Source organism: Nerophis ophidion, linkage group LG04 (assembly GCF_033978795.1).
Source record: "Nerophis ophidion isolate RoL-2023_Sa linkage group LG04, RoL_Noph_v1.0, whole genome shotgun sequence".
Classification (NCBI taxonomy): domain Eukaryota; kingdom Metazoa; phylum Chordata; class Actinopteri; order Syngnathiformes; family Syngnathidae; genus Nerophis; species Nerophis ophidion.
In genome coordinates, this window is record NC_084614.1 from 63,737,310 (window position 1) to 63,762,389 (window position 25,080).

The 25,080-nt window shown below is 38.9% G+C and overlaps 2 protein-coding genes across 4 annotated transcripts in view; one reads left to right on the forward strand and one right to left on the reverse strand.

Moving 5' to 3' along the window:
- The window catches only part of LOC133551720 (stromal interaction molecule 1-like), a 30,911-nt gene extending 8,084 nt beyond the window's left edge, over window positions 1-22,827 (reverse strand). For 2 of the 3 annotated variants that reach the window (XM_061898734.1, XM_061898736.1), the window contains exons 1-11: window positions 22,668-22,827; window positions 22,229-22,369; window positions 13,690-13,820; window positions 13,320-13,434; window positions 8,644-8,755; window positions 8,437-8,552; window positions 7,904-8,078; window positions 5,241-5,418; window positions 5,017-5,184; window positions 2,920-3,020; window positions 1,193-1,428 (exon numbers count right to left, since the gene is read on the reverse strand). In XM_061898734.1, coding sequence (XP_061754718.1) covers window positions 1,193-1,428; window positions 2,920-3,020; window positions 5,017-5,184; window positions 5,241-5,418; window positions 7,904-8,078; window positions 8,437-8,552; window positions 8,644-8,755; window positions 13,320-13,434; window positions 13,690-13,820; window positions 22,229-22,367 — 1,471 coding nt within the window. In that variant the 5' untranslated portion in view covers window positions 22,368-22,369; window positions 22,668-22,827. Of the gene's footprint in view, window positions 1-1,192; window positions 1,429-2,919; window positions 3,021-5,016; window positions 5,185-5,240; window positions 5,419-7,903; window positions 8,079-8,436; window positions 8,553-8,643; window positions 8,756-13,319; window positions 13,435-13,689; window positions 13,821-22,228; window positions 22,391-22,667 lie in introns of all 3 variants that reach the window. The other variant, XM_061898735.1, reaches the window with a different exon arrangement.
- A 1,150-nt stretch (window positions 22,828-23,977) lies between these two features.
- Window positions 23,978-25,080, forward strand: part of rhogb (ras homolog family member Gb) — a 12,416-nt gene continuing 11,313 nt past the window's right edge. Inside the window, exon 1 of the mRNA XM_061898747.1 lies at window positions 23,978-24,081. The gene's annotated coding sequence lies outside the window, so the exon portion shown is untranslated. The remainder of the gene's footprint in view (window positions 24,082-25,080) is intronic.

Here is a 25,080-nt window from a genome sequence, read left to right on the forward strand (position 1 = left end):
TGAAATGTTTAAATGAAAGAAAATGGTGTTCTAAATGTGTCCACTAGCTCTCGCAATAGCAAGTCTTTGTATCCTATGCGGCCAGAGCGCACATGACTTCAGAGGGGGTGAAGCCAAGTGTTGTGTTAAGATAGATCTAATGTTTCCGTATTTGGACACTACATACTCACGCTGTTTATTAGTGATAGTATAAAAAATGTGTATTGGTACATTCATGCCTTGATTGTCAAAGATGTTGTTGGTAATGGGGACACATTTTTTGGGTGCACATTAATATGCAGATATAATATGTATTCCCTTCTAACTTCATGTACAATTAATGAAAGGAGTCCAAATTCACAAGTTTTGTTGTAGATGATGCTACACACATATATGCACAGAATAAACCACATGATGTTAGTACATCAGTTGAGGAAAATGAGTAAATTACATTAATAACATCCTGTAATTTGATTATGATATTGTTATTCATTTAGATTGATATGACCAACAATGGGAGCATTTAAAATTTCTGCTAGACTTAATTCCACCTATTTGACTGATGAACATTAATCCATATTATTCAGAAAGTATAAATAATGACAAATAAAGACAGAATGCTATCATCCACAACATGTAAGTGTAAAAAAACAAAAAACAAAACATTTATATTAACATTTTCAGAATGTGCTTGCGCTATTCTTTTCCGAAAAAGAAAACAATCTGGATTTGTCTTTATTTCTAGGTTATCGTGCCATGATTTTACCACTCTGGCCCTCTTGGGAACAGATTTTCCTCCATGTGGCCCCTGAGCTGAAATGAGTTTGACACCTCTGCATTAAAAGAATATACCTAATGGTTCTCCCATGGTAAGTTACTAAACCTAGAACTGACGTTTAGAGAAACTTTAGCAATTGTGCCACATTTTTAGAACCATCTGTATTACTTTAACTCGTGTAAATAATCCATATTTGGACATTTGTCCATTAATTCACCAATCGCCCATGTTTTAATCTTTATGCATTGTAGTTCCTCAAATAAGACGTACATATAACAGCCGCTCGTTTGTCCTTCTACCTCTTTCCAATTTATGCTTTCAAAGTGGGGTATTATTTACGGTATTATTTTTGAAAGGGGAAAAGTACTCTAAACTCAGGCGTGTAGAGCGGAGCTAATGGAAAAGCGGAAATAGGAGTTAAGACAGCAAACTCACATTGCAGCGTCCCAGGCGACAGGATGTCCTCGTCCATGTCGTCGAGATCGTCGGAGAGCAGGAGATGTTGCGGGGTGGAGGGTCTAAGGCCCAGGAAGGACGGGTCCAAGTTAAGGGCGGCGGCCAGAGCTCCCAGACCCGGGTTGTTGACCAAGCAGAAGCCAGTGAGAGACTCGATGTGCTGCCAACGGTGCAGCTTCTCTCGCAGGGCTGCCGTCACCTCAGCAAGGGCCTGTCTGAACAAGAAGCAGAGAGATCTTGTAATGTTTTGAAAGCCCCAAAGTATGTTTATATAAATATATGTTATATATATATATATATATATATATATATATATATATATATATATATATATATATATAAAGGGTGTGGGAAAAAATCGATTCAAATTTAAATCGCGATTCTCATGTTGTGCAATTCAGAATTGATTCTCATTTTTAAAAACATTTTTAATTTCTTTTTTTAATTATTTTTTTTTATCAATCCAACAAATCAATACACAGCAATACCATAACAATGCAATCCAATTCCAAAACCAAAACCAAATCTGACCCAGCAACACTCAGAAGTGCAATAAACAGAGCAATTGAGAGGAGACACAAACACGACCCAGAACAAACCAAAAGCAGTGAAACAAAAATGAATATTATCCACAACAGTATCAATATTAGTTATAATTTCAGCATAGCAGTGATTAAATATCCCTCATTGACATTATCATTAGACATTTATAAAAAATTAAAAAAAGAACAACAGTGTCACAGTGGCATCTCAAGAGCTTGACAACACACAGTGTCCAATGTTTTCACAAAGAAAAAATAAGTCATATTTTTGGTTCGTTTAATATTTAAAACAAATTTACATTTTTGCAATCAGTTGATAAAACATTGTCCTTTACAATTATAAAATCTTTTTTTTTTTTAATCTACTACTCTGCTTGCATGTCAGCAGACTGGGGTAGATCCTGCTGATATCCTATGTATTAAAAGAATAGAGAATCCTTTTAAATCGGAAAAAAATCGTTTTTGAATCGAGAATCGTGTTGAATCGAAAAAATCGATATACTGTATAATCGAATAGCGACCCCAAGAATCGATATTGAATCGAATCGTGGGACACCCAAAGATTTGCAGCCCTAATATATATATATATAGATGTGTGTGTGTATATGTGTGTATAAATATGTACAAATTATATATAGTATGTATATAATATACATATTATGTTATACATGTATATACATATGTAATATACATATATATACATACACATATATATATACTGTATATATATATATATATATATATATATATATATATTTATAATATAATATAAAATCTCCTGATGATTGAGGGAACCCCTCATGAAACAGCTCTGTAGAGATGAAGTAGTCTTGTGATTTTTTTCCCACACCTACATATTGCGCTCTACCACGGTATCGAACACTATTCTCTGGATAATCCAATCAAGACATATATATATATATATATACATACATACATTTTTATATATATATATATAAAAATGTATGTATGTATATATATATATATATATATGTATATATATATATATATATATATATATATATATATATATATATATATATATATATATATATATATATATATATATATATATATATATATATATATATATATATATATATATGTACACAGAGTATAGTATATAGTATAGTAGAATAGTTCTGTGGGTCAAAAGTCGCTTACTTGGCAGAGAGAATCTTGTGGTCGACGTCATCTAACGAGGAGCTGTGAGCCACATGAAAGGTTCCGAATAGAGAACTCCTCTTCTTCTTGATCTTCTCTGCCTGAAATGTCAGCGTCATCATCATAATATGATTGTGTGGCGCAGAGGTGTCCAATAAGCACTTCATTTTTATTGACACATTCTAAGAATTAAATCAAACATAGTTTGGATCATTGCTAAAACATGATTCTTATTAGGGATGAGTACAGACTGCGTTACTTTTTTTGGCACCGACCGAAACCCGCCGGTTCTCCCAGGCACCAATTGCTGTAAAATTCAACAGTGCCATGTTTCGGTACCCGAGTTGCGGTTGACGTCACACGCGGTTGCTGACTCACTTTGGACTTCAGCCGATCATTCCAGCAGCACTGAGACAGACTCAGCTAATCACAATGTTCATTTTCAACAAAAATTCAAAACATGGAGTCAAAAACGTCCAACATAAGTTGAGAAACACTCCATTTTTACAAAAAGCAGCTAGCTTGATGCTAATATACTTTAGATTTATTATTGACACGCTGCTGATTAGCATTAGCACTGTACATGGCAATTTCAAGATCTTCAGCTAAGATGCTTGTTACAATCAAACAGCTGGTGCTTGATAAGTACAATACTTACAGTATTAACGCTTTAAAAAATACATGACACTACTACCTTCTAGCGTCTTGGACTTGCAACTGTAATTACAACTTACTGTAATGAGACTCAGGAATGTAATAATCCAACAAGATATAACATCGGGACAGCAGTTATCATAATCAGCTCATTTTTAAATGCTGCAATCCAAAACACAAAAACAGTCATTATTCACCACGACACAAAAAAGTCCCGGGAATCGGTACTGTATCGGCTCAAATGTGTACGTTATCATCCCTACTTGTTATCTTTCAGTTCTCAAATTGACTGTTTCTCCAAACATATAAAATAGCAAAGTACTTTTTTTATGATGTCATCTTTTTTTTTTCAAATGTATTGTATAGTATTTATAGTATTTATTGTATAGTATTGCTGGGCTTCACGGTGGAAGAGGGGTTAGTGCGTCTGCCTCACAATACGAAGGTCCTGAGTTGTCAGGGTTCAATCCCGGGCTCGGGATCTTTCTGTGTGGAGTTTGCATGTCCTCCCCATGAATGCATGGGTTCCCTCCGGGTACTCCGGCTTCCTCCCACTTCCAAAGACATGCACCTGGGGATAGGTTGATTGGAAACACTAAATTGGCCCGAGTGTGTGAATGTGAGTGTGAATGTTGTCTGTCTACCTGTGTTGGCCCTGTGATGAGGTGGCGACTTGTCCAGGGTGTACACCGCCTTCCGCCCGATTGTAGATAAGACAGGCACCAGCGCCCCCCGCCACCCCAAAAGGAATAAGCGGTAGAGAAACGGATGGATGGATACTAAGCTGTCCGTTATTTAGTTTTTATGTGTGGAAAGTTTTTTTGCCGAATGAGTCACAATTCCATTTTTAGTTGAACAAAAACTACTTCTGTCAAATTATGCATTTTTTAAAATCAGATTATCACACTTTTGAATTTGGATTAATCCTGATTTAGCAGGAAAATTACTTTAAAAAAGACCCCGATATTTTGAAACAAATGCAATTTTATTGTCAGAATGTCATCCAGGGGCATTTTTTTTAATGTTTTACTAAAATGTACGTAATTTATTTTCTCAAATCCTAGTAACAGATTTATATAAAGTATCGTTAGTTGTTTTTTTTTTTAAGTGAAACTTGCAATGACCTGATCACGGACTGTATAAGAGCCACCGCTGCCTAACAAGTAACCAATTGAGGTTAAAATAAAGGAGCTTGAGCGCTCAAAGTAAATTGCGCTTTTAACTATAAATGATGAATTGCATGAGTTAACATATTATTTTTGACAGCCCTCATTATAACATTTATATTTTCATGACAGGTGGTATATACTAACTGTATACTGGATTTGATTTAAGGTTAAGAACACGCCTGATGTAGTCTTGTAGTGCCAACTTGTGGTCTGCTATGCATACTACACTATTCCCGTGGTTTTGAATAAAGTGAGTGGTCCTAAGTGTTCTCACCCCTTCTCTGGCTTGTAGCAGCTGCTTCTCGGCGCTCTGCTTCTTGATGTTGTAATACTGCACTTCCACCTCATGCGTCAGCTGCAGCCACGTCTGCAGAGCTTCCGGCGGCGCCCAACGAGCTCGCGACTCTAGCTCCCTCTCGGCCTTCTTTAGTGCCATCCTCACCTTATGAACACCTTATGAGTGACTTTTTCCTCAATCACCAGTTTGTTGTTGCTCACCTGCTCCAGTTCCTCTTCGGCATATTTCTGACGACTCCTCTCGTTCTCGGTGCCCTCTCGCAACTCTCGGAGACGCTGAGCTTCCTGCTTGGCGGTGTTGATCTCATTCCTCAGCTCCTCTTCCACCTTCACTTTCTCCACCTGAACACAGCGCTGCTCCTCCTGAGCCTTCTGCAGCCTGACGACAACAATCAAAGATTGAGAGAAGATAGGATATTACAATAACTTTCGCCTCAAAAATTTTCATATTTTATTCAAGAATTTTTTTTTTTTTTTTTTCTTTGTCAAGAAAAAGGGAGGTTTTTGTCATGGGTTGGGGACCATTGATTAAAGAAGTAGTTTGACATGTACTTAGGTACACCAAATCTTCTAAGAGGACTATTTGGGGTACTCCCTCTGTCATCTTCTCTTAGAAAATCTAAGAAGTACTTGGTAGCATTCACTACTTTGTTTGCGAGAAGACTTATTATGCTAAATTGACCTCCCTGTCCCACCCGCTGGATTATAGATATTCTTTATTTCTTTAAATTGGTCTGACAGTGAACAGTTGGTTTGTGAATTTTAGGAAGTATGGGGTGGTCTCCTAAAATATGTAAAAGAGACTGATCTCAAATTATACCCTGATTGAAAAGCAATTGAAATGGAGATATCTGATGAGCCTTTTGTCAGCATTTGTGTATTGCTGCACAGTGTTGGGGACATTCAGAAGTGCAGTTGTCTGTGGCCTCATGTCAATATTTGCCTGTACTTTGACTGATGATTTTAATTTTTTTGTTTTAATTTTTTTATATACACTTATTGTGGGTTACTTGTTAGGAGGAGAGGACAAAAAGAACATTTGACATGTGTTTAATTTTATTTCTGGACTGTACATGTCTAAAATCCAACAAAAAAAAAGCTTTGTTTTTTACACTGCCAATGCTTGACAGTTGTGATGTTGTGGAGTGGCATCGCTACAAGAAAAAAGCTATTTTTTTTCCAAAATCCTGATTTACAATTTTTTTGCAGCAATTGTTAAAATAGAGAAGTAATCTACTAAATATGCATTCCCTTTATTGATTTGTTATCATTATTATTAATATTTTATTGCTATCATCACACCTTATCTTTGGAGAACATGATCTGGTTGTGGTAGTTTACTTGTTACTGTTGATTTAGTTTCTACCCTTCTTCACGTTTTTGCAGTTCCTGTTGCATGTTAACGGTGTCACCTGTGTGTGCATGTGTTACGCACGTACATAATTTTGTCATTACGTCCTAAGTCACAAGAGGGCGGAATATATACTGTGTAAAACACATTGGAAAGTTAGCGCCCTCTAGACATCTGTGTAAATGTTGCAAACAGCCCCTTTAACATTTTATTATTCTTAACCAGCCTCACTACATTGTCCAAATCTCCCTAAACTAGTCCCAAATGTTTGTGCTGCACATTTTTTTGGCCTAACTAATATCCTTTTTATGTTATTACCTAGTATAATTTTTGCATCATTAACATCTTATTACTCATAACCAACCCCCCTCCTCTACCTTGTCAAAATCTCCCCAAACGTGTCCTATTTCTTTGTGCTGCAAAAATGTTTTGTCGAACTATTGTAGTTTTTATGTAGTTGTTGCGTTTTTTTTAATCTACCAACTCAAATTTATTTTGTGTCGAACATACTTGGCCAATACATCTGATTCTGATGTTATAGAGCTGGTTAAGAACAACAACATGTTAATAAAATAAAAACTATAATAGTTAGACGAACCAATGTTGCAGCACAAAGGAATATGACAAGTTTGGGGAAATTTTGACAAGGGGATTGGTTATAAATGATAAAAGCGTTAATGACATAAAAACTATTACAGACAAAAACAATTTTGCAGTACAAACGTTTGAGAGTGTGGGGGGGGGCTGATTATGAATAATTAAAGGTTAATAACATAAAAATGATAATACAGTAGTTAATAATATAAAAACTATAATAGACAAAACATTTTGCAGCACAAATGAATGGGACAAATCAAGGGAGAGTTTAACAAGGTGTGTGGGGGGTGGGGGGGCTGAATGACGTCATTAGTCAGAAAATGTATCCAAAATAACTTAAAAGCTGTAATGGCACAAACAAAAATGTTTACGGCACAAACGTAGCACTAACAAATTGCAGTGTTTTTTTTAAATATTTGCAAAGATAAGGAAGGTCAACTTCACACAGGCAATGGTGTCATATTTTTAGTCCCTTTAGATGTCAGCAGGTGGCGCTGTTTCCAGTCGTGTGTGTAAAACAAAGAAGTAATGCAAATGAGGAACAAACACATACGCACCCACGCGCACACACACACACACACACACACACACACACACACACACACACTGATGAGAGGAAACCGTGTCATGTCCTGCGTACATCACCACCTGTTTGAGTCTAATTTACTGACACTGGATCAGCCCAGCAGCTGAACATACGCCAGCAGAACCTCATTGTGCATGAACAAGTACAAGGAGTCTGTAGAATTAATCCCATATGCGTGTGCGTGTGCGTGTGTGTGTATGAGCACTGAAGAAGATTCCTGTTGAAACTCCTTTTAAGGACAAACCAGTAGCTCCCTTTACAGTCTGTCCCGTGAGCACACGCACACAGGTTTCTGTTATTGCATTTGTGAGAACCCTTCACTCAACATACTTCTCCTGCAGGTCCATCAGACTCTCCTCAGCCCTCTGGAGACCCTCCAGGTCCTTCATCAGCTTGCCCAGGTCATCCCGGGACCTCCTGGTCTGGATGTATGCGAACCAGCATCCGCCCAGCGCCGCCAGGATGGACACGCCCAGAACCAGGTCCTTCCAACGGTTTTGTAGACCTAGTCACACACACACACACACACACACACACACACACACACACACACACACACGCACACACACACGGTGGCATAGTGGTTATATAAAGAGACAGCAAGAGGCGGTAGTGTCTGCTAAAAAGAGGACAAGCTTGAACCCTGAACACACCATCGGCCTCTTCTACAGAGGGAGGGGTTTGTTATTTTTATATGCACTACGGACCTCTGCTTTATTAAGTTATTAATCATGACTTATCACAGTAGTACCCAATTTAGAAATGTGCCTCCGTGAGAACCAAACATACTAAAATGTGTTGTCATAACAACATGCATAAATGAATGATCATTAGAACACTCTTAATGACAACCACACACTTACCAGGAGGTGGTCCAAACAGTACTGTATCTAAAGCCTTCAGCTGCAGCTTCTGGGCATGACTCCGGTCCAAGATCTTTAACAGCGACACGGTCAAGGTGGTGTTTTTTACCGCCAGCCTGTTCGGAAGTAGGAGTGAGGCGACGTACGACAAAAAAACCCAAAAAAAAAACCCTCGTACATAACCTCAAAGTCAAATGTAAATGTTACCTTGGTAATGCCTTGCCATCCAGGCTGTGTTGGCGGATGGTTTCTGCGTATTGAGGGAGCTCGACGCTGAGCTGCAGCCACTCCTCCACCTGCTCGCATGTCCAGTTGTACACTAAACACGTACACATAAAAGTATATCTGAGACACTCCTATAGGCGAAAACAATGAAAGTGTAAAACCATGAACTGCCAATAACGACAGTTGAATGCATCACAAGTAATCAACCAATCAGATCACACCTTGCGACATCTTCATAGTGACGGGTGCGTGCACGTCTATATGAGTGTAACAGTCAACTATAAGTACAGTGCTGGCAATCCCGGAAACTGCCTGTGTTTTAGCTCAATGGTAGTACCTTGGTTTACCACAAGGGCGACGTAGGTTCCAGTCCCGCTCTTAGTAGTAGTAAAAAACAACGCAGCCGAGAGAGTGAGAGTGCACAATCGCCAGATGAAAGCTGAGCTTTTTGTCATTGACAGCTATGAACACCAATCATTGCATTTCGCCGTCAAAATAGGGTGCCCTTGATCAGGTGGGGCCCTTGATTGGGTGGGGCCCAGGCAAGCATGTGCAATAAAGGGGCCTCGAAAGTAGCCATGACATTGCTGTACATTGCGGGTGTTCAGTCTTTTTACACCAAAGAACAAACGATTGGATTACATAATCGTCTAGTCCGCACAATTGACCATGACGCATGTCATTGAAATGGACACGGTAGGAGAGGAATTACGTTGTGGAGGTGTGCGAAAAACATGAAAAGCAAAACAAATATGTTTAGAAATACGAATTAACTGTCATCTGTCGCCTATTCGTTTTTTTTCTTTTTATAATGTCAAAAAAGACTGTCTTGTCTCTAAGTGCTTTTACGGTACAGACCAAAAGTTTGGACACACCTTCTCAATTCAATGTGTTTTCTTTATTTTCATGACTATTAAGTCTGTTTTTCACGATTACTAATCATACTGAATAAAATACTGGCAATGATATTTCATAGGTACTGTATTTTTTTTAACAAAATAAATCATGTGTATTAATAGCATGTTTCTACCTTGTTAATAAAATAAACTGCATGAAAATTGATAAGATAGAAATAAGATACAAATATGCAAGTTATAATTTATACATACAACGCATTGTATTGTATGATCTTAAATGTGAGCGTGTCCCCCACTAAAATAGCTGCCACGTAGCAACACACAAGGCTAATGCTCAAGTTACATATGAGCAGAGTTTATGACGTTCTGTAGTACAAGGTGTAAAAGAGCAGGATATAATGTTAAAAACAAATTGGAAGGTTAGCGACCTCTAGGCATTCACGTTAAAGTTGCAACAGTCCTTTTAAGATGCGGTGTTGCGACTCATACTTACATCGACTGTATGAAGTTGTAACAACATGATATTATTAGAATATCATGAAAAAGTTGATTTATTTCATTAATTCCATTTAGAAACTCAAACTTGTAGAATGTATACATTCATTCCAAACAGACTGATACATTTCATGTGTTTTTTGCCAAAAAGGAGATGATTATAGCTGACAACCAATGAAAACCCTAAATTCAACATCTCAGAAAATTTGAATATGGTGAAAAGGTCAGATATTGAAGACACCTGGTGCCACACTCTAATTAGCTAACTAACTCAAAAGACCTGGAAGAGCCTTTAAACAGTCTCTCGTTTTGATTCTGTATGACACACAATCATGGGGAAGAGTGCTGACTTGACAACTGTCCAAAAGATGACCATTGGTACTTTAAAGAAGGAGGGCAAGACACAAAAGGTTATTGCCAAAGAGGTTGGGTGTTCCCAGAGCTCTGTGTCCAAGCACATTAATAGAGAGGCAAAGGGAAGACAAAGATGTGGTAGAAAAAGTGTATAAGCAAGAGGAATAACCACGCCCTGGAGAGGATTGTCAAACAAAACCGATTCAAAAATGTGGGGGAGATCCACAAAGAGTGGACTGCAGCTGGAGTCAGTGCTTCAAGAACCACCACGCACCGACGTATGCAAGATATGGGCTTCAGCTGTCGCGCATTCCTTGTGTAAAGCCACTCTTGAATAAGAGACAACGTCAAAAGCGTCTCGCCTGGGCTCAAGACAAAAATGACTGGACTGCTGCTGAGTGGTCCAAAGTTATGTTTTCAGATGAAAGTAAATTTTGTATCTCCTTTGGAAATCAAGGTCCCAGAGTCTGGAGGGAGACAGGGGAGGCACAGAATCCATGTTGCCTGAAGTCCAGTGTCAAATTTCCACAATCGGTAATGGTCTGGGGTGCCATGTCATCTGCTAGTGTTGGTCCACTGTGTTTCCTGAGGTCTAGGGTCAATGCAGCAGTCTACCAGGAAGTTTTAGAACACTTTATGCTGCCTGCCGCGGACCAATTTTATGGAGGTGAAGATTTCATTTTCCAACATGACTTGGCACCTGCACACAGTGCCAAATCTACCAGTAGCTGGTTTAAGGACCATGGTATCCCTGTTCTTGATTGGCCTGCAAACTCACCTGACCTTAACCCCATAGAAAACCTATGGGGTATTGTGAAGCGGAAGATGCGAGATGCCAGAGCCAACAATGCTGAAGAGCTGAAGGCCACTATTAAAGAAACCTGGGCTCTCATAACACCTGAGGAGTGCAACAGACTGGTCGACTCCATGCCTCGCCGTATTGCTGCAGCAATTCAGGCAAAAGGAACTACAAATAAGTATTGATTGCTGTACATGCTGAAACTTTCCATGTTCATACTTTTCAGTTGGCCCACATTTCTAAAAAATATTTTTTGGTACTAGTCGTAACTAATATTCTAATTTTCTGAAATACTGAATTTGGGATTTTCAGTAATTGTCAGTACCAATCATCAAAATTCAAAGAAATAAACATTTTAAATATATCACTATGTGTGTAATGAATTGATATAATATGTAAGTTTCACGTTCTGAATATAATTACTGAAATAAATCAACTTTTTCATGATATTCTAATAATATGAACAGCACCGGTATACAGGCAGTCCTATTATAATGGGTTTATAGAAACACAGTTAGCGCCACTACAGTGTATTTGTAGTAGTGTGTGTATTTACAGTATTTATAGTCGTGGTCAAAAGTTTACATACACTTGTAAAGAACATAATGTCATGGTCGCTTGAGTTTCCAATCATTTCTACAACTCTTAATTTTTTGTGATAGAGTGATTGGAGCACATACTTGTTTGTCACAAAAAACATTCATGAAGTTTGGTTATTTTATGAATTCATTATGGGTCTACTGAAAATGTGACCAAATCTGCTGGGTCAAAAGTATACATACAGCAATGTTAATATTTGGTTACACGTCCCTTGGCAAGTTTCACTGCAATAAAGCGCTTTTGGCAGCCATCCACAAGCTTCTGGTTGAATTTTTGACGTCTCTTGACAAAATTGGTGCAGTTCAGTTACATTTGTTGGTTTTCTGACATGGACTTGTTTCTTCAGCATTGTACAAACGTTTAAGTCAGGACTATGGGATGGCCATTTTAAAACCTTAGTTCTAGCCTGATTTAGCCATTCCTTTACCACTTTTGACATGTGTTTGGGTTCATTTTCCTGTTGGAACACCCAACTGTGCCCAAAATCTAACCTCCGGGTTGATGATTTTAGGTTGCCCTGAAGAATTTGGAGGTAATCCTTCTTTTTTCATTGTCCCATGTACTCTCCGTAAATCACCAGTTCCATTGGCAGCAAAACAGGCCCAGAGCATGATACTACCACCACCATGCTTGACGGTAGGGAAGGTGTTCCTTGGATTGAAGGCCTTACCTTTTCTCCTCCAAATATAATGCTGGGTATGGTGGCCAAACAGCAACATTTTTGTTTCATGCCCATGTGATGTCAGTAGACTCATAATAAATTCATAAAGGAACCAAACTTCATGAATGTTTTTAGTGACAAACAAGTATGTGATCCAATCACTCTCACAAAAAAATAAGAGTTGTAGAAATTATTGGAAACTCAAGACAGCCATGACATTATGTTCTCTACAAGTGTATGTATGCTTTTGACCATGACTGTATGTGTGGCGGGCAGCCAAATAATTTTTTTCCAGCAGGCTAAAAATGGCCACTGCTTTGAATAACTAACTACAAAGTATAGTGGAACCTTGGTTTACCACACTAGCACACTATATCCGACCAATCTAAGTCTATAAGCATGAACTGATGAAACCTACTTGGGTGAGAGGCGAAACGTCGTCCAAGACAAACCAAACATTCCAGTTGTGATCGATTGAACCCCCTGAGAATACAATGACCCGGATGAATGAGTAACATGTTTTAAAGACAAGGTTTGTACAACCAAGCATCTGTGGTCAATAAATTGAAAAGTTCATATATTGAAAGGTTGTAAATCAAGGTTCCACTGTACACAAAGAACATGGATTTACCAGAAATCAACATGGTTCCTAAAGCCTTTGCCAATAGATGAGGAATAAAGTATCTTGCAACATCCCATAAAATTAAACCTATGACCCATTTTGGTAAAGTTGTCAGAGGACAATAAATTTTGCTTTAACAATAAGAGTTGTAAAAATAATGACACTTCCTCTTTGTGTTTTTACTGCATGCCCGTGATGAAGACAGCTGTTAAGTTAAAATGTCATCTAGACTGCGTGCATAACTCGCTTTCCTTTTTAAAATGCACTCACCTTCTGAGTTCTTCCAGGCATCCCACATGTCCTCCACGCTGATGCGCAGGTCCACACGGTGGAAGTTGCTATGCTTGGCTTTCGGGTCGTGATACTGGAGATCCTCCCGCAGAAACTGATCAGAGGCCACATAGTCAGACCCAGATTGTACATTTTATGTACAGCCATTCTTACAGGACAACAATAAAGAAATGAAACTTGAATATTATGTACTGTAGAGTAGTCAGATTATATTAAAAATTACTGAAATATTATTACTGTATTCACTTGGCACCCCCCGCGATCCCAAAGGGAATAAGAGGTAGAAAATGGATGTATGGACTTCTGTGAGATTCCATAAAGACAAAAAAGCGCGTCGGCTGTGTCTTACCTCGTCTGTCTCAGTCGCGTCCACCGCGCCGTCCGCATCATCGTCCATTAGCTTGTGGATGCTGCAGATGGCTTCAAAACTCAGCAAGGCGTTCTCATTCTGACAGAGCTGCTGGTCGATGACACACAGATCTATGACACAAAGTATGCGTGGTGTCAAGAAGTCTTGCCTTTACAGAGACTACAAGGATTTAGATCGTCTGAAGAAAGACTATTTATAAAAGTAAGATCAAAAGTATTCATACTGTAAATTCAATTCAGGACTGGAAATGACACATTATTGTTGTCTTTGTACAGTAAGATCATGTTAGCTACAGTTAGCATCTAGCGTCTATCTATCACCATCATGTCCTCTGCTGGCGTGGTCGCCTTGACAACCGGGCTGTACATGTTACAGCAGGAACGTTATGCCTACATTTGGTCATTTCAGCCTCTGGATAGTGTCTGCATGATCGCTCGGCAGTGAGTATGAATGTGTATGCGCGCGCTTGCGTGTGTGTGTTTGCAAGAGCTCACAATTCATAATAGAAACTACAAGGCAAACACACTTGCAGGTTTAGAGCCATTTGGATTCACCATCTGGGAACTGAGAGACAAGGAACATAAACAGATTGTAAATCTTCTGTCACCTTTTGAAGTTAAACACACACACTGGTGCTTATTAAAAGAAAGACAGTACAGCTAACATTAACGTGTGTCTCTTTTTTAGATACATAAACTAATTTATATCTGTTTTACATTATTGCTGCATTCCTTCTTCTCTGCATCAGAAGGGGTGCGTCTGCTATTACTTAGAAGGTTTCATAAAGTTTAGCAATGTTCTAACGGTAATATGTGTCCCTCAAGGCTGTTTATAAAAACCAAAACATGAGAGAAATCTTTCATCTCCCTCACTTGGGAGAGAAAAAGCGCTCAGACGGTCACTTTTGAAGTTGCGCCCTTTCATAACGTCATTAGGGAAAATGTCCTTCGCTTGCTAATTCCAATTGTAAAAAAAAAGTATACGTCACTAATATAAAAATCTTTTGGTAAAATGCTGGAATTCTGCCGACTAGCTTTTCATCAGTGAATTTGCTAACCAAGCATGAGGTCGCCAAAATGTGACCATGGATTGATTAACGTGGACCCCGACTTAAACAAGTTGAAAAACTTATTCGGGTGTTACCATTTAGTGGTCAATTGTACGGAATATGTGCTGAACTGTGCAATCTACTAATAAAAGTATCAATCAATCAAAAAGTGTTAGCACCGTAGCTCACAAAGCTATGCTAGTGTTGCTAACGTTTTTGTTCTCTTCTCTCAGACCTTCCAGGAACGCATTTCTTGCAACTTTATTGAAGTCCTGCAATTTACTCCGCACATTTTAGCCATCATCGTAGAGCTGGGTGCTATGGCAAACAAAATGATCACGATTATTTTTTTCATGTCATCTGATCTCAATTAATATCATAATTTTATTTAATTTTTTTAGCTAAAGGCGGATTGTCCCGTGCAGGATTTTACCGAGTACCATTGCATCCCTATTGTTACTACTGCAGTATTTTGGAACAGACATTTCCACCAGTTGACAACTGTCATTTTGTTTGTGTATATATATATATATATATATATATATATATGTATGTATATATCCAGATTGTGGAGTCTGATTAAAAATATTTAGAAATAAAAATGTATTTTCCTGATTAAATTAGTGGGTGTTTATTCTAAAAGTCCAGACCAATACAGTAGTTCAGTCACAAAGACATTCTGTGAGTGCCTGCGAGTCCGCAGTATTACTGTTGCAGCAGATACTGAAAGTAAAATCTGTCACTAAAGTTGCTGCTCCTTCTCAATGTTGCGTTTCGAATTATCTGCTAGTTTAGGTCATATTTCTTCTGGGCTGCACTCGGTGGAACGGGATGGGCGCGCACACACGGACACAAACACACGCAAATGTACACAAACACACACACTTTTACAGACACACACAGGATCTTGGTTAATAAAGGCGGATTGTTCCGTGCTGGATTATACCATTCATCGTTGCTTCCTTTCTTTTTGCTAAAATAGTATCTTCTAACATACATTTATGCCATGTTTGATCAAGGCAAAAATGCTAATTAACTCAAATTAATCGCAATCATCGGTCACGACCATATAATCGTCCAGCCCTACATTATCTTCAATTTTGCTGTTACTATTGCTAACTTGTCCTGGAGCACGGCTGAAACATGCACACTAACGGCCTAATTAAAGTTTCTTATGTAGACAAGGCAAAAAGCAGTAACAGTAATAACAACACCTCAAATATTTATTGCTTTAACAGTCGCTCCGACTCGCTTTTGGTTCCTGTCCACAGCGCTAGCCTTCTAGATAATGTCGTATATATACATTGCGCAACACACCTCACTTTCTTGGAACATACATGGACATACAATTGTCTCTCGTTTATAGTTATTTATTGGTTCTGGACTGAACCGCGATAAATCAATTGTAGCGTAGGAATCCTTGATTATAAATCAAATAATTTTATAGCGAGAGCAGTAAAATCCTGTTCATTAAATGTATTGCTGTTATTATTATTTTTTTTGTTATTTTTCATTTGTTACTAATTTATATCCAGTTGTGATTTTAAATTATATTTCAAGGTGCCATATATAATAATTTCATGTCAAGTCATCAATAAATGTCCTTGATATGTCAAAAGACATTAAGAAATCACGTTATTTTCAAACACCTTTGTAACTGATGACGGTAGTTCAGCTGGGATAGGCTCATTTCAAAATTAGATTTACAGCCCTGATATATTCTTATTCTTTTCATTTCGATGCCCCACCCTCCACCGTTTGACCATCCAGGTTGCCAGTTACTCACCGCCCTCTTCGTCGAGCTACTGCCACTGGTGACGTTACTAAACATGTCAGACCTTAGTAAATCTAAAAGGCGTCGTTACACTTCTCAACTTATTCATGGCAAAGCCAGCAACAAAAAGATGATTTGTATCGAGGATGCCTTTAAAAGACGGAGACGACAACATTTGATAATTTCGTCCTTGATGGGTAAGTCAGGCATTTACATATACCTATTACTTGTAATAAATGGAAATGGACATTTTGTATGTAAACTATATTGTCCAATACAATCTATGACCTTGTCTAACAAAGCTAGTAGATGGATAGAGAGATAGATAAGATAGATTGATAGATAGTACTTGTAATAATTTTCCCCTTTGTATATTGACATGGTAGTAGGCTATATGATTTATGCGTAGCATAGTTTTTGCGTAACGTGGGTTGGCTCATAGAATCGCAGTCTGCACTGAAAGATGGTAATGTGGTCAGGTGTGTGTCAGACTGGATGCAACATGGAGTTATGGTGAACGAAATGTGGCTGCTCGACATCCATTGCTTTCGGTTCCCCAGGGGGGGGCGGTTACCCACACATGTGGTCCTCTCCAAGGTTTCTCATAGTCGTCATTGTCACCGACGTCCCACTGGGTGTGAGTCCCACTGGGTGTGAGTTTTCCTTGCCCTTATGTGGGCTCTACCGACGATGTCCTTGTGGTTTGTGCAGCCCTTTGAGACACTAGTGATTTAGGGCTATTTAAATAATAATTGATAATACTTTGATACTTTTGGCCTTGGCAGGGTAATGCCACCAATCTGTCCCGACTCGCGATTAAAATATTGCTGGGTAAATTTAAAGTGAAAAAAAGTTAAAGTACCAATGATTGTAACACACACACTATGTGTGGTGAAATTAACCTCTGCATTTGACCCATCCCCTTGTTCACCCCCTGGGAGATGAGGGGAGCAGCGGTGGCCGCGCCCGGGAATCATTTTGGTGATTTAACCTCCAATTTCAACCCTTAATGCGGAGTGCCAAGCAGGAAGTTAATGGGTCACATTTTTATAGTCTTTGGTATGACTCGGTCGGGGTTTGAACTCACGACCTTCCGATCTCAGGGTGGGCACTCTAACCACAAGGCATATATTAAATAAATACAATTGTTTTATATATTTAATTAGTAGTATTAGAGGCTTCACGGTGGAAGAGGGGTTAGTACGTCTGCCTCACAATACGAAGGTCCTGAGTAGTCCTGGGTTCAATTCCGGGCTCGGGATCTTTCTGTGTGGAGTTTGCATGTCCTTCCCGTGACTGCGTGGGTTCCCTCCGGGTACTCCAGCTTCCTCCCACTTCCAAAGAAATGCACCTGGGGATAGGTTGATTGGCAACACTAAATTGGCCCTTGTGTGTGAATGTGAGTGTGAATGTTGTCTGTCTATCTGTGTTGGCCCTGTGATGAGATGGCGACTTGTCCAGGGTATACACCGCCTTCCGCCCGATTGTAGCTGAAATAGGCACCAGCGCCCTCCGCAACCCCAAAGGGAATAAGCGGTAGAAAATGGATGGATGGATAGTAGTATAAGAATTACTTAAAAATTAATTGTCACACCTACGGAGCATGTTTTGTTTTGTCATGTTATGTTTGGATTTTGGACATTCAGTCACGTTTTGCACTTCCTGGTTTTGTTTGTTTCCATGCCAACCCATTAGTTTCCACCTGGTTCCCTTAGTCACGCCCCGATCCTCAGCCTCTCACACCTGGTTCTAATTACCACAGCAGTATTTAAGTCATTTGTTTTCCTTTCCTCGGCCTGGCTTCTTTACCTACTGGACTGTGTTGAATACACACTCGCACGCACCATACCCATGCTGCACCTCCTTCACGACCTCGATAATCTGTTTCATGCCTTGTTATTCTTTTTGGTCCACGCCGAGTAAGTTTTGTTGTTTATGCCATAGATAGTATCTTTTGTTTATTTGTATATAGTCATGCCATTGTGCTGTTTTGTTTTAAGTTTAGTATAGATTATTATCCGCCACAGAGCGCGTCCTTGGTTTGCCTTTTTGTAGTTTGTTTATTTAATAAATATCATCTACTTACATTCATGCCTGACTCGTCCCACATCATCCTTGCATCGAGGAAGCACAAACATCCACAGTCCAAGCCTGACAGAATTTCTGACAGAATTTCTGACAAACATGACAAAACAAAACATGATCCGTAGGTGTGACATTAATCGTGATTGCAAAATAATCATGATTATTATTTTTGCCGTTATCGTCCTGCCCTGCGTCAAATCATCAACTTTTTTATAAAATTGTGCATTTTAAGCTTCAACAATTACACAAAAAGAGGCATCTATTACGCTATTACGACATACTCGCTATCAAGCGAGTATGTCACAAAAAAGTAAGGGAACGTGGGGAGACAGGTGAAGCAGCAGCATAGTTTAGAGCAGGGGTGCCCATTACGTCGATCGCGAGCTACCAGTCGACCGCGGGGGGTGTGTCAGTCGATCTCCAGCCAGGCTTTTAAAAAAAAATAGACCTAAAAATTAGTGATCATCAATCTTCACCAAGACGTCACTTAAATGACATTCACGGTACCGGAGGGTCTTGTGAGATGACGCTGGCTGCTGCAAGATCATTATTATTAAAAATGACCGAGAGGAAGGCGAGAAACACTTTTTATTTCAACAGACTCTCGCGCCGTACCTTCCGTCAAAACTCTAAAGGCCGACTGCACATTTCCTATCTTCACAATAAAAGCCCTGCTTCATGCTGCCTGTGCTAACTAAATACAGAGTCTCGGAAAACTGGCGTGCACAAGCGATCCCTCAGAAAGCTGGCGTGCACATCACTTGTGCACGCCAGCTTTCCGAGACTTTTATTTTGTTAGCGCAGGCAGCATGAAGCAGGGCTTTTATTATGAAGATAGGAAATATGCAGTCGGCCTTTAGAGTTTTGACGGAAGGGACGGCGCGAAAGTCTGTTGAAATAAAAAGTGTTTCTCGCCTTCCTCTCTGTCATTTTTTCATAATAATGAACTGGCAGCAGCCAGCGTCATCTCACAAGACCCTCGGGTGCCGTGAATGTCAATCAAGCAAGCTACGGAATTTGCCGCCAATGTTTTTCTTGTAAAGTGTATGGAAGCTGGATGAATTAGATGCCAAAAACCAACCACTTTCATGTGGTATTGTACAGAAAGGACAACTTTTTTTCTCCTCCATTTGAAAATGTGGGCGTTATCATCATTACTGTCTGATTCCAATCAATGCAAGTCATCAGAATCAGGTAATACACCAACTTATATTCCTGTCTTCGTGAAAGAAAGACATCTATATGTGTTACACATGCTTGTATTATCATTAAACACATTTAACTTGTTTACAAAAATGTCTCTTTCATAAATAAATAAATATAAATGATATATATAAATGAGGTAGATCCCCTCGAGTTGGTCAATTGAAAAGTAGCTCGCCTGCAGAAAAAGTGTGGGCACCCCTGGTTTAGATGATTAACATCAGCAGCTTTGGGGATAAAAATAAAGAAACCCAAAGAAGAAGGTCACGTCAAAGTCAGTGTTCATATAACAATGGCAAATTAATTATGTTTACAGTTTGATAGTATTTTACAAGCAATATTTTTTATTTTCTTTAATTAAAAAAAAAGCCAAACAGAAATATTGTTTGCCAACAATATACGTTGAAAATACGACTACTACCCAAAGTTATCTACTCAAGTATTCCAAAATGTGTAGAAGAATGCTCATCAAAAACAACTCCATCTGCTTTACTTAAAAAGGGAGTCTATTTCTGTCACGCAGTTTCCTTCCTGTGATGCTATCATGATGCTAATGTGCGGAAGCTGCAGTGGCAGCTAACTGCTCGCTGTCAGCGATAACATTTTTAATTCATATATTCCAGGGGTCGGGAACCTTTTTGGCTGAGAGAGCCATTAAAGCCAAATATTATAAAATCTATTTCCCTGAGAGCCATATAATATTTTTTAACACTGAATACAACTAAATGTGTGCATTTTTAAGTAAGACCAACATTTTAATAGTATAATAAGTATATTTTTCTTTTCAATAACATTGTTATTCTGAAGCTAACCTATAATAAATAAAACACTTCTTACAATCAATGCAATTTCTTGAACCGGTGCGGTAGAAAACAGATGGATGGAATAAAATGAATGAGCATATGTTATATTTTGAACCTTATTTTTAACACCGTGATTACCAGGGGAATTATTCATTACTTATTGCTGTGTTTTTCAACCACTGTGCCGTGGCCCACTAGTGTGCCGTGAGATACAGTCTGGTGCCCGTGGTAGATTATGTAATTTCACCTAATTGGGTAAAAAATATTTTTTTGCAAACCAGTAATTATAATCCGCAAATGTGCCGTTGTTGAGTGTCTGTACTGTCTAGAGCTCGGCAGAGTAACAGTGTCATACTCTTCCATATCAGTAGGTGGCAGCAGGTAGGTAATTGCTCTGTAGATGTCGGAAACATGTTTTGTCGTAATCAGAATAAGAAGGATGCAGTGTGTAGGTAAAAAGGTATCCAACACTTCAACCAAAAATAAACAAAAGGCGAGTGCTGCTAAGTGCCGTTAAGAAAAGGCATTGAAGCAAAACGAAACTAAAACTGAACTGACTGTAAAGTAAACAAAAACAGAATGCTCGCAGCGTGCGGAGCAGACGGCGTCCACAAAGTACATCCGTACATGGCATGACAATCAACAACGTCCACACAAAGAAGGAGTGTGTCCGCACAACTTAAATAGTCTTGCTTGCGAAAACAAAGCAAGTGCGGGGAATAGCATTCAAGGAAAACATGAAACTGCTACAGGAAAATACCAACAAAAGAGGAAAAGCCACCAAAATAGGAGCGCAGGAAACACAGGAAAACGCCAAAAAACTCGGAATAAGTTACAGCGTGATGAGACAGGTCGTGACAGTACACCTACATTGAGACAAGAGTTATAGTGATGCATGCTTGGTTATGGTTGAATGCATATCGAACAATTGCGAGAAAATCTTTGTATTGTCAGTATCGGCTACAAGTTTCATTTTTTTATGTTTTCTGTTGGTGGTGTGCCTCAAAAATTTATCAATGAAAAAAATGTGCTTTGGCTCAGAAAAGGTTGAAAAACACTGACTTATCGTGTTAAGCAATGCCAGCTAAGATTTATCTGAGAGCCAGATGCAGTCATCAAAAGAGACACATCTGGCTCTAGAGCCATAGGTTCCCTACACCTGATATATTCATTTGACATTTGCGAAGAATAAATATTCTATTTTATGCTTACATTTTGTCAAATATATGTCTTTATTTCATATTAATGTTGGTAACAATAAACCCACCACAACTCTTCTAGTCCCGAACTGCTGCACACAAAAGGATGAACAACTGTTAAAAGGTGCACCCCTACTTTCTCGCATGTGCTAGAATTTTTTTTTTGACAAACACACCACATGGTAACGCTCTTATTATACCCCATACCTTTAACTGGCTTGAAATTTCTCCTCTAGTCTAATGCATTGTTACTTCAGACTGTTCCTCCGAATTACCACACAATTCGGTACACATCTTTTGGGGAATACAAGCACACATTTGAGCAAAAATGGTTTGAAAAACATGGCCACCATTAAGCAAAGTGTATGGGCATGGGCGGAATTTGGCAACGTAGCTTGTTCCTTACCTGAGTTGGTGTTGGGTTTGGAATGGTGATGTTGGTGGTCCGGATGGGGGTGCTCGCCTTTGTCCGGTCCGCCATGAGCGCTGACACTCAGGACATTCAGGACGCGCACACACACCAGCCACAAACACACACCCTCCATGTCTGGGGGGATTGACAGGAAGCCTGTTAGGATTATTTTAGTTACAAACGTCACAAACTGTTTTGTTTAAACTAAACTTTTTTTCTTAATTCAAGTGTTAAAATAACTAACGGAGAGCCAGAAAAACATGTAGAATGTGAAAAATAAAGAGAAAACCCCCAACATCAACATCTTTCATTTCCTCATGAGGGTAGTTTGTGCTGGAGGTCAGAGGTCAGGAAGCTGTTGGGCTTCAACATCAACATTCCTTGTAAAAATAAATAAATAGATCCATGTAGAGAAACGCGCTGAATTACTTACACAGGCAATGTTGTCTCCTCTTTTTAATCCATTGGGATCATCAGATCAGGTGTGATCGATCAGGCGAGAAGAACTCAGTTTGTTCCTCACTTCTTCTACGCCAGCAGACTCCAAGCCAAAGTGAAACAACTACTGAGAAAGAAAAAAGAAAAACAGGCGGGTCTCGACATGAGTTTTTACACGTGTAAGCCCGCCTGTGTTGCATTCAGGGACCCTCACCAAAAAGATTTTGAGGCAACTCACTGAGAATTTGGATACCTTCCCTAAAAAAGTTCTACAATGTACAAAGAGGACGTTACGCCGCTCATCCGAGTCGGCTTCATCAGTTTGTGATTAGTCAGATCTAGTCCTAGATCTGACCAATCTAAGTCGATGAGCACGAACTGATGAGGCCTACTTGAATGAGCGGTGAAACGTCTTTTTAGACAAACAAAACAGTCTTGTTGCGATCGATTTAATGCCCTGAGAGGACAACGACCTGGATGAATGAAAACATTCATAGACATATAATGTACATATACATTGGTTCTTAAACTTTTTACACCAAGTACCACAGTTTTTGCTACTTCTGCTTACCATGAGTAATCTTTGTACAATTATTTCATGTGTATTTTTTTTTCTGAAAACATTTGATTTACAGGCAAAAAAAAAATAAAAATTCAGCTGTCTCATATTTATCTAGATAGAGCCAAAGTACCACCAGTGGGGCCTGTACAACAGTTTGTTGAATTCTGCTATTACTGGCTACTTAACTTTAAAACCTGTTGGGGTTTTTGTTTGTTTGTAAAAAAAACACAACTAAAAAAACATTCAAAAAGACTTCTACATTAAATGTCTCCCACTTTCTGTCATGGTTCTGTAATTTCCGACAGACTCAGTGACTGAAAGGCAACACTTAAATAGTCGAGCAGTAAGTTTATGCCCTCTAGTGGTCAAACACTGGAACTGCAAGTTGGAGCAGCAGGAGAACATTACTGTATTGCTGACAAAAACACCATCCTGACTAAATCAGCAGGACTTTGAGATGTTTTACAATTAATTAAGTTTTTATTACATATTTTGTTAAGTGCTGAAATATAGCCAAATGCATGTAGTATAATGCATTAAAGCACAATGTAATGGCTATTAGGACAATTGCATGATCAACCTATCTAAGTTGTCACTTGACTAAAAAGCAAGTACACACACACACACACACACACACACACACACACACACACACACACACACACACACACACACACACACACACACAGGCCAACAGTAAACTTCCTCTTCCTCCTCCTGCTGTTTTCATGCTCCACCCATACACACACACACACACACACACACACACACACACACACGCACGCACACACACACACTGAGCAGAAGGACACAGAACAGTGTGATCGGACAGGATCACTAGTGACCGGTAAGTAGATGGTTTTCATCTCTCATAAGATCCTTCCTAATGTTTTAGTGTGCATTTGTTGCTACTTTTTGTTTGGATTCTGAGTGCATTTCTTGCAAATATTAATGACAAAACACTTCAACAAAGTGCAGTCATATGAAATAAACACAAAGTTGTCATGACAAAAACTTGCAAATAAAATAATTACCTACTGAAATGACTATCATCCCAATATACGGTCAGTAACGATTCAGATTTTTGTCCATCTGTATTAAAGGGGACACCCATTAGTGTTGTATAATTTCAAAATACAGTGAATAGTAGTAGGGTTAAAACAGTATAAATTAGTGTAAAACTGAAGATAGCAGTATCAAATGGCATTATTTATGAAATTACAACATTTGATTGTTGCTGTTTGTGGTTCCATTTTTGTCTCATACACAATCTGATTTATGAGTTAGTCCGAATATCATTGACTAATTTGCTTTGGCATTTTTCCTTGTTTCCCGTGTGTCAATCAAATTTGGCGGTCAAACATCAGACAGACGCTGGCCAAAAAGAGTGCAGCGGACAAACCCTTCCTGCTTCAGTGTCAAAACGCACAACCGTTAGTTCCTCATCTGTCCGAGCGCCCATGAGAGGCACGATTGTTAGCAAGATGACATATTGTAAACATGGACAACTTTCTCACGCACTCGCTCAACTGGACTTCACTCTACGACACTTTCTCTAGGCCAATCACTGAGAAAAAAAAACATTGAAAAGCTTCAGACGACATGCGAGCATACGTAATCATAATATGAAAAAACGGTCAAGGACTTTGTTGGTCCTCCTGTGAAGACGCTTTATGGCTGCTATGTTTTTCAACCAACCTTGCTTAAATTTTACACTCATGTGCTTGTCAGTCCGCTTAATGGGCGTACCAAGTTTTGCAGGGATTTAACAATAAACGTTTAAGTTGGAGTGGTTCGTTTTGTAAGGCGTATTGAGTTGTGCGAGACATTTCAAGTCCATCTCATT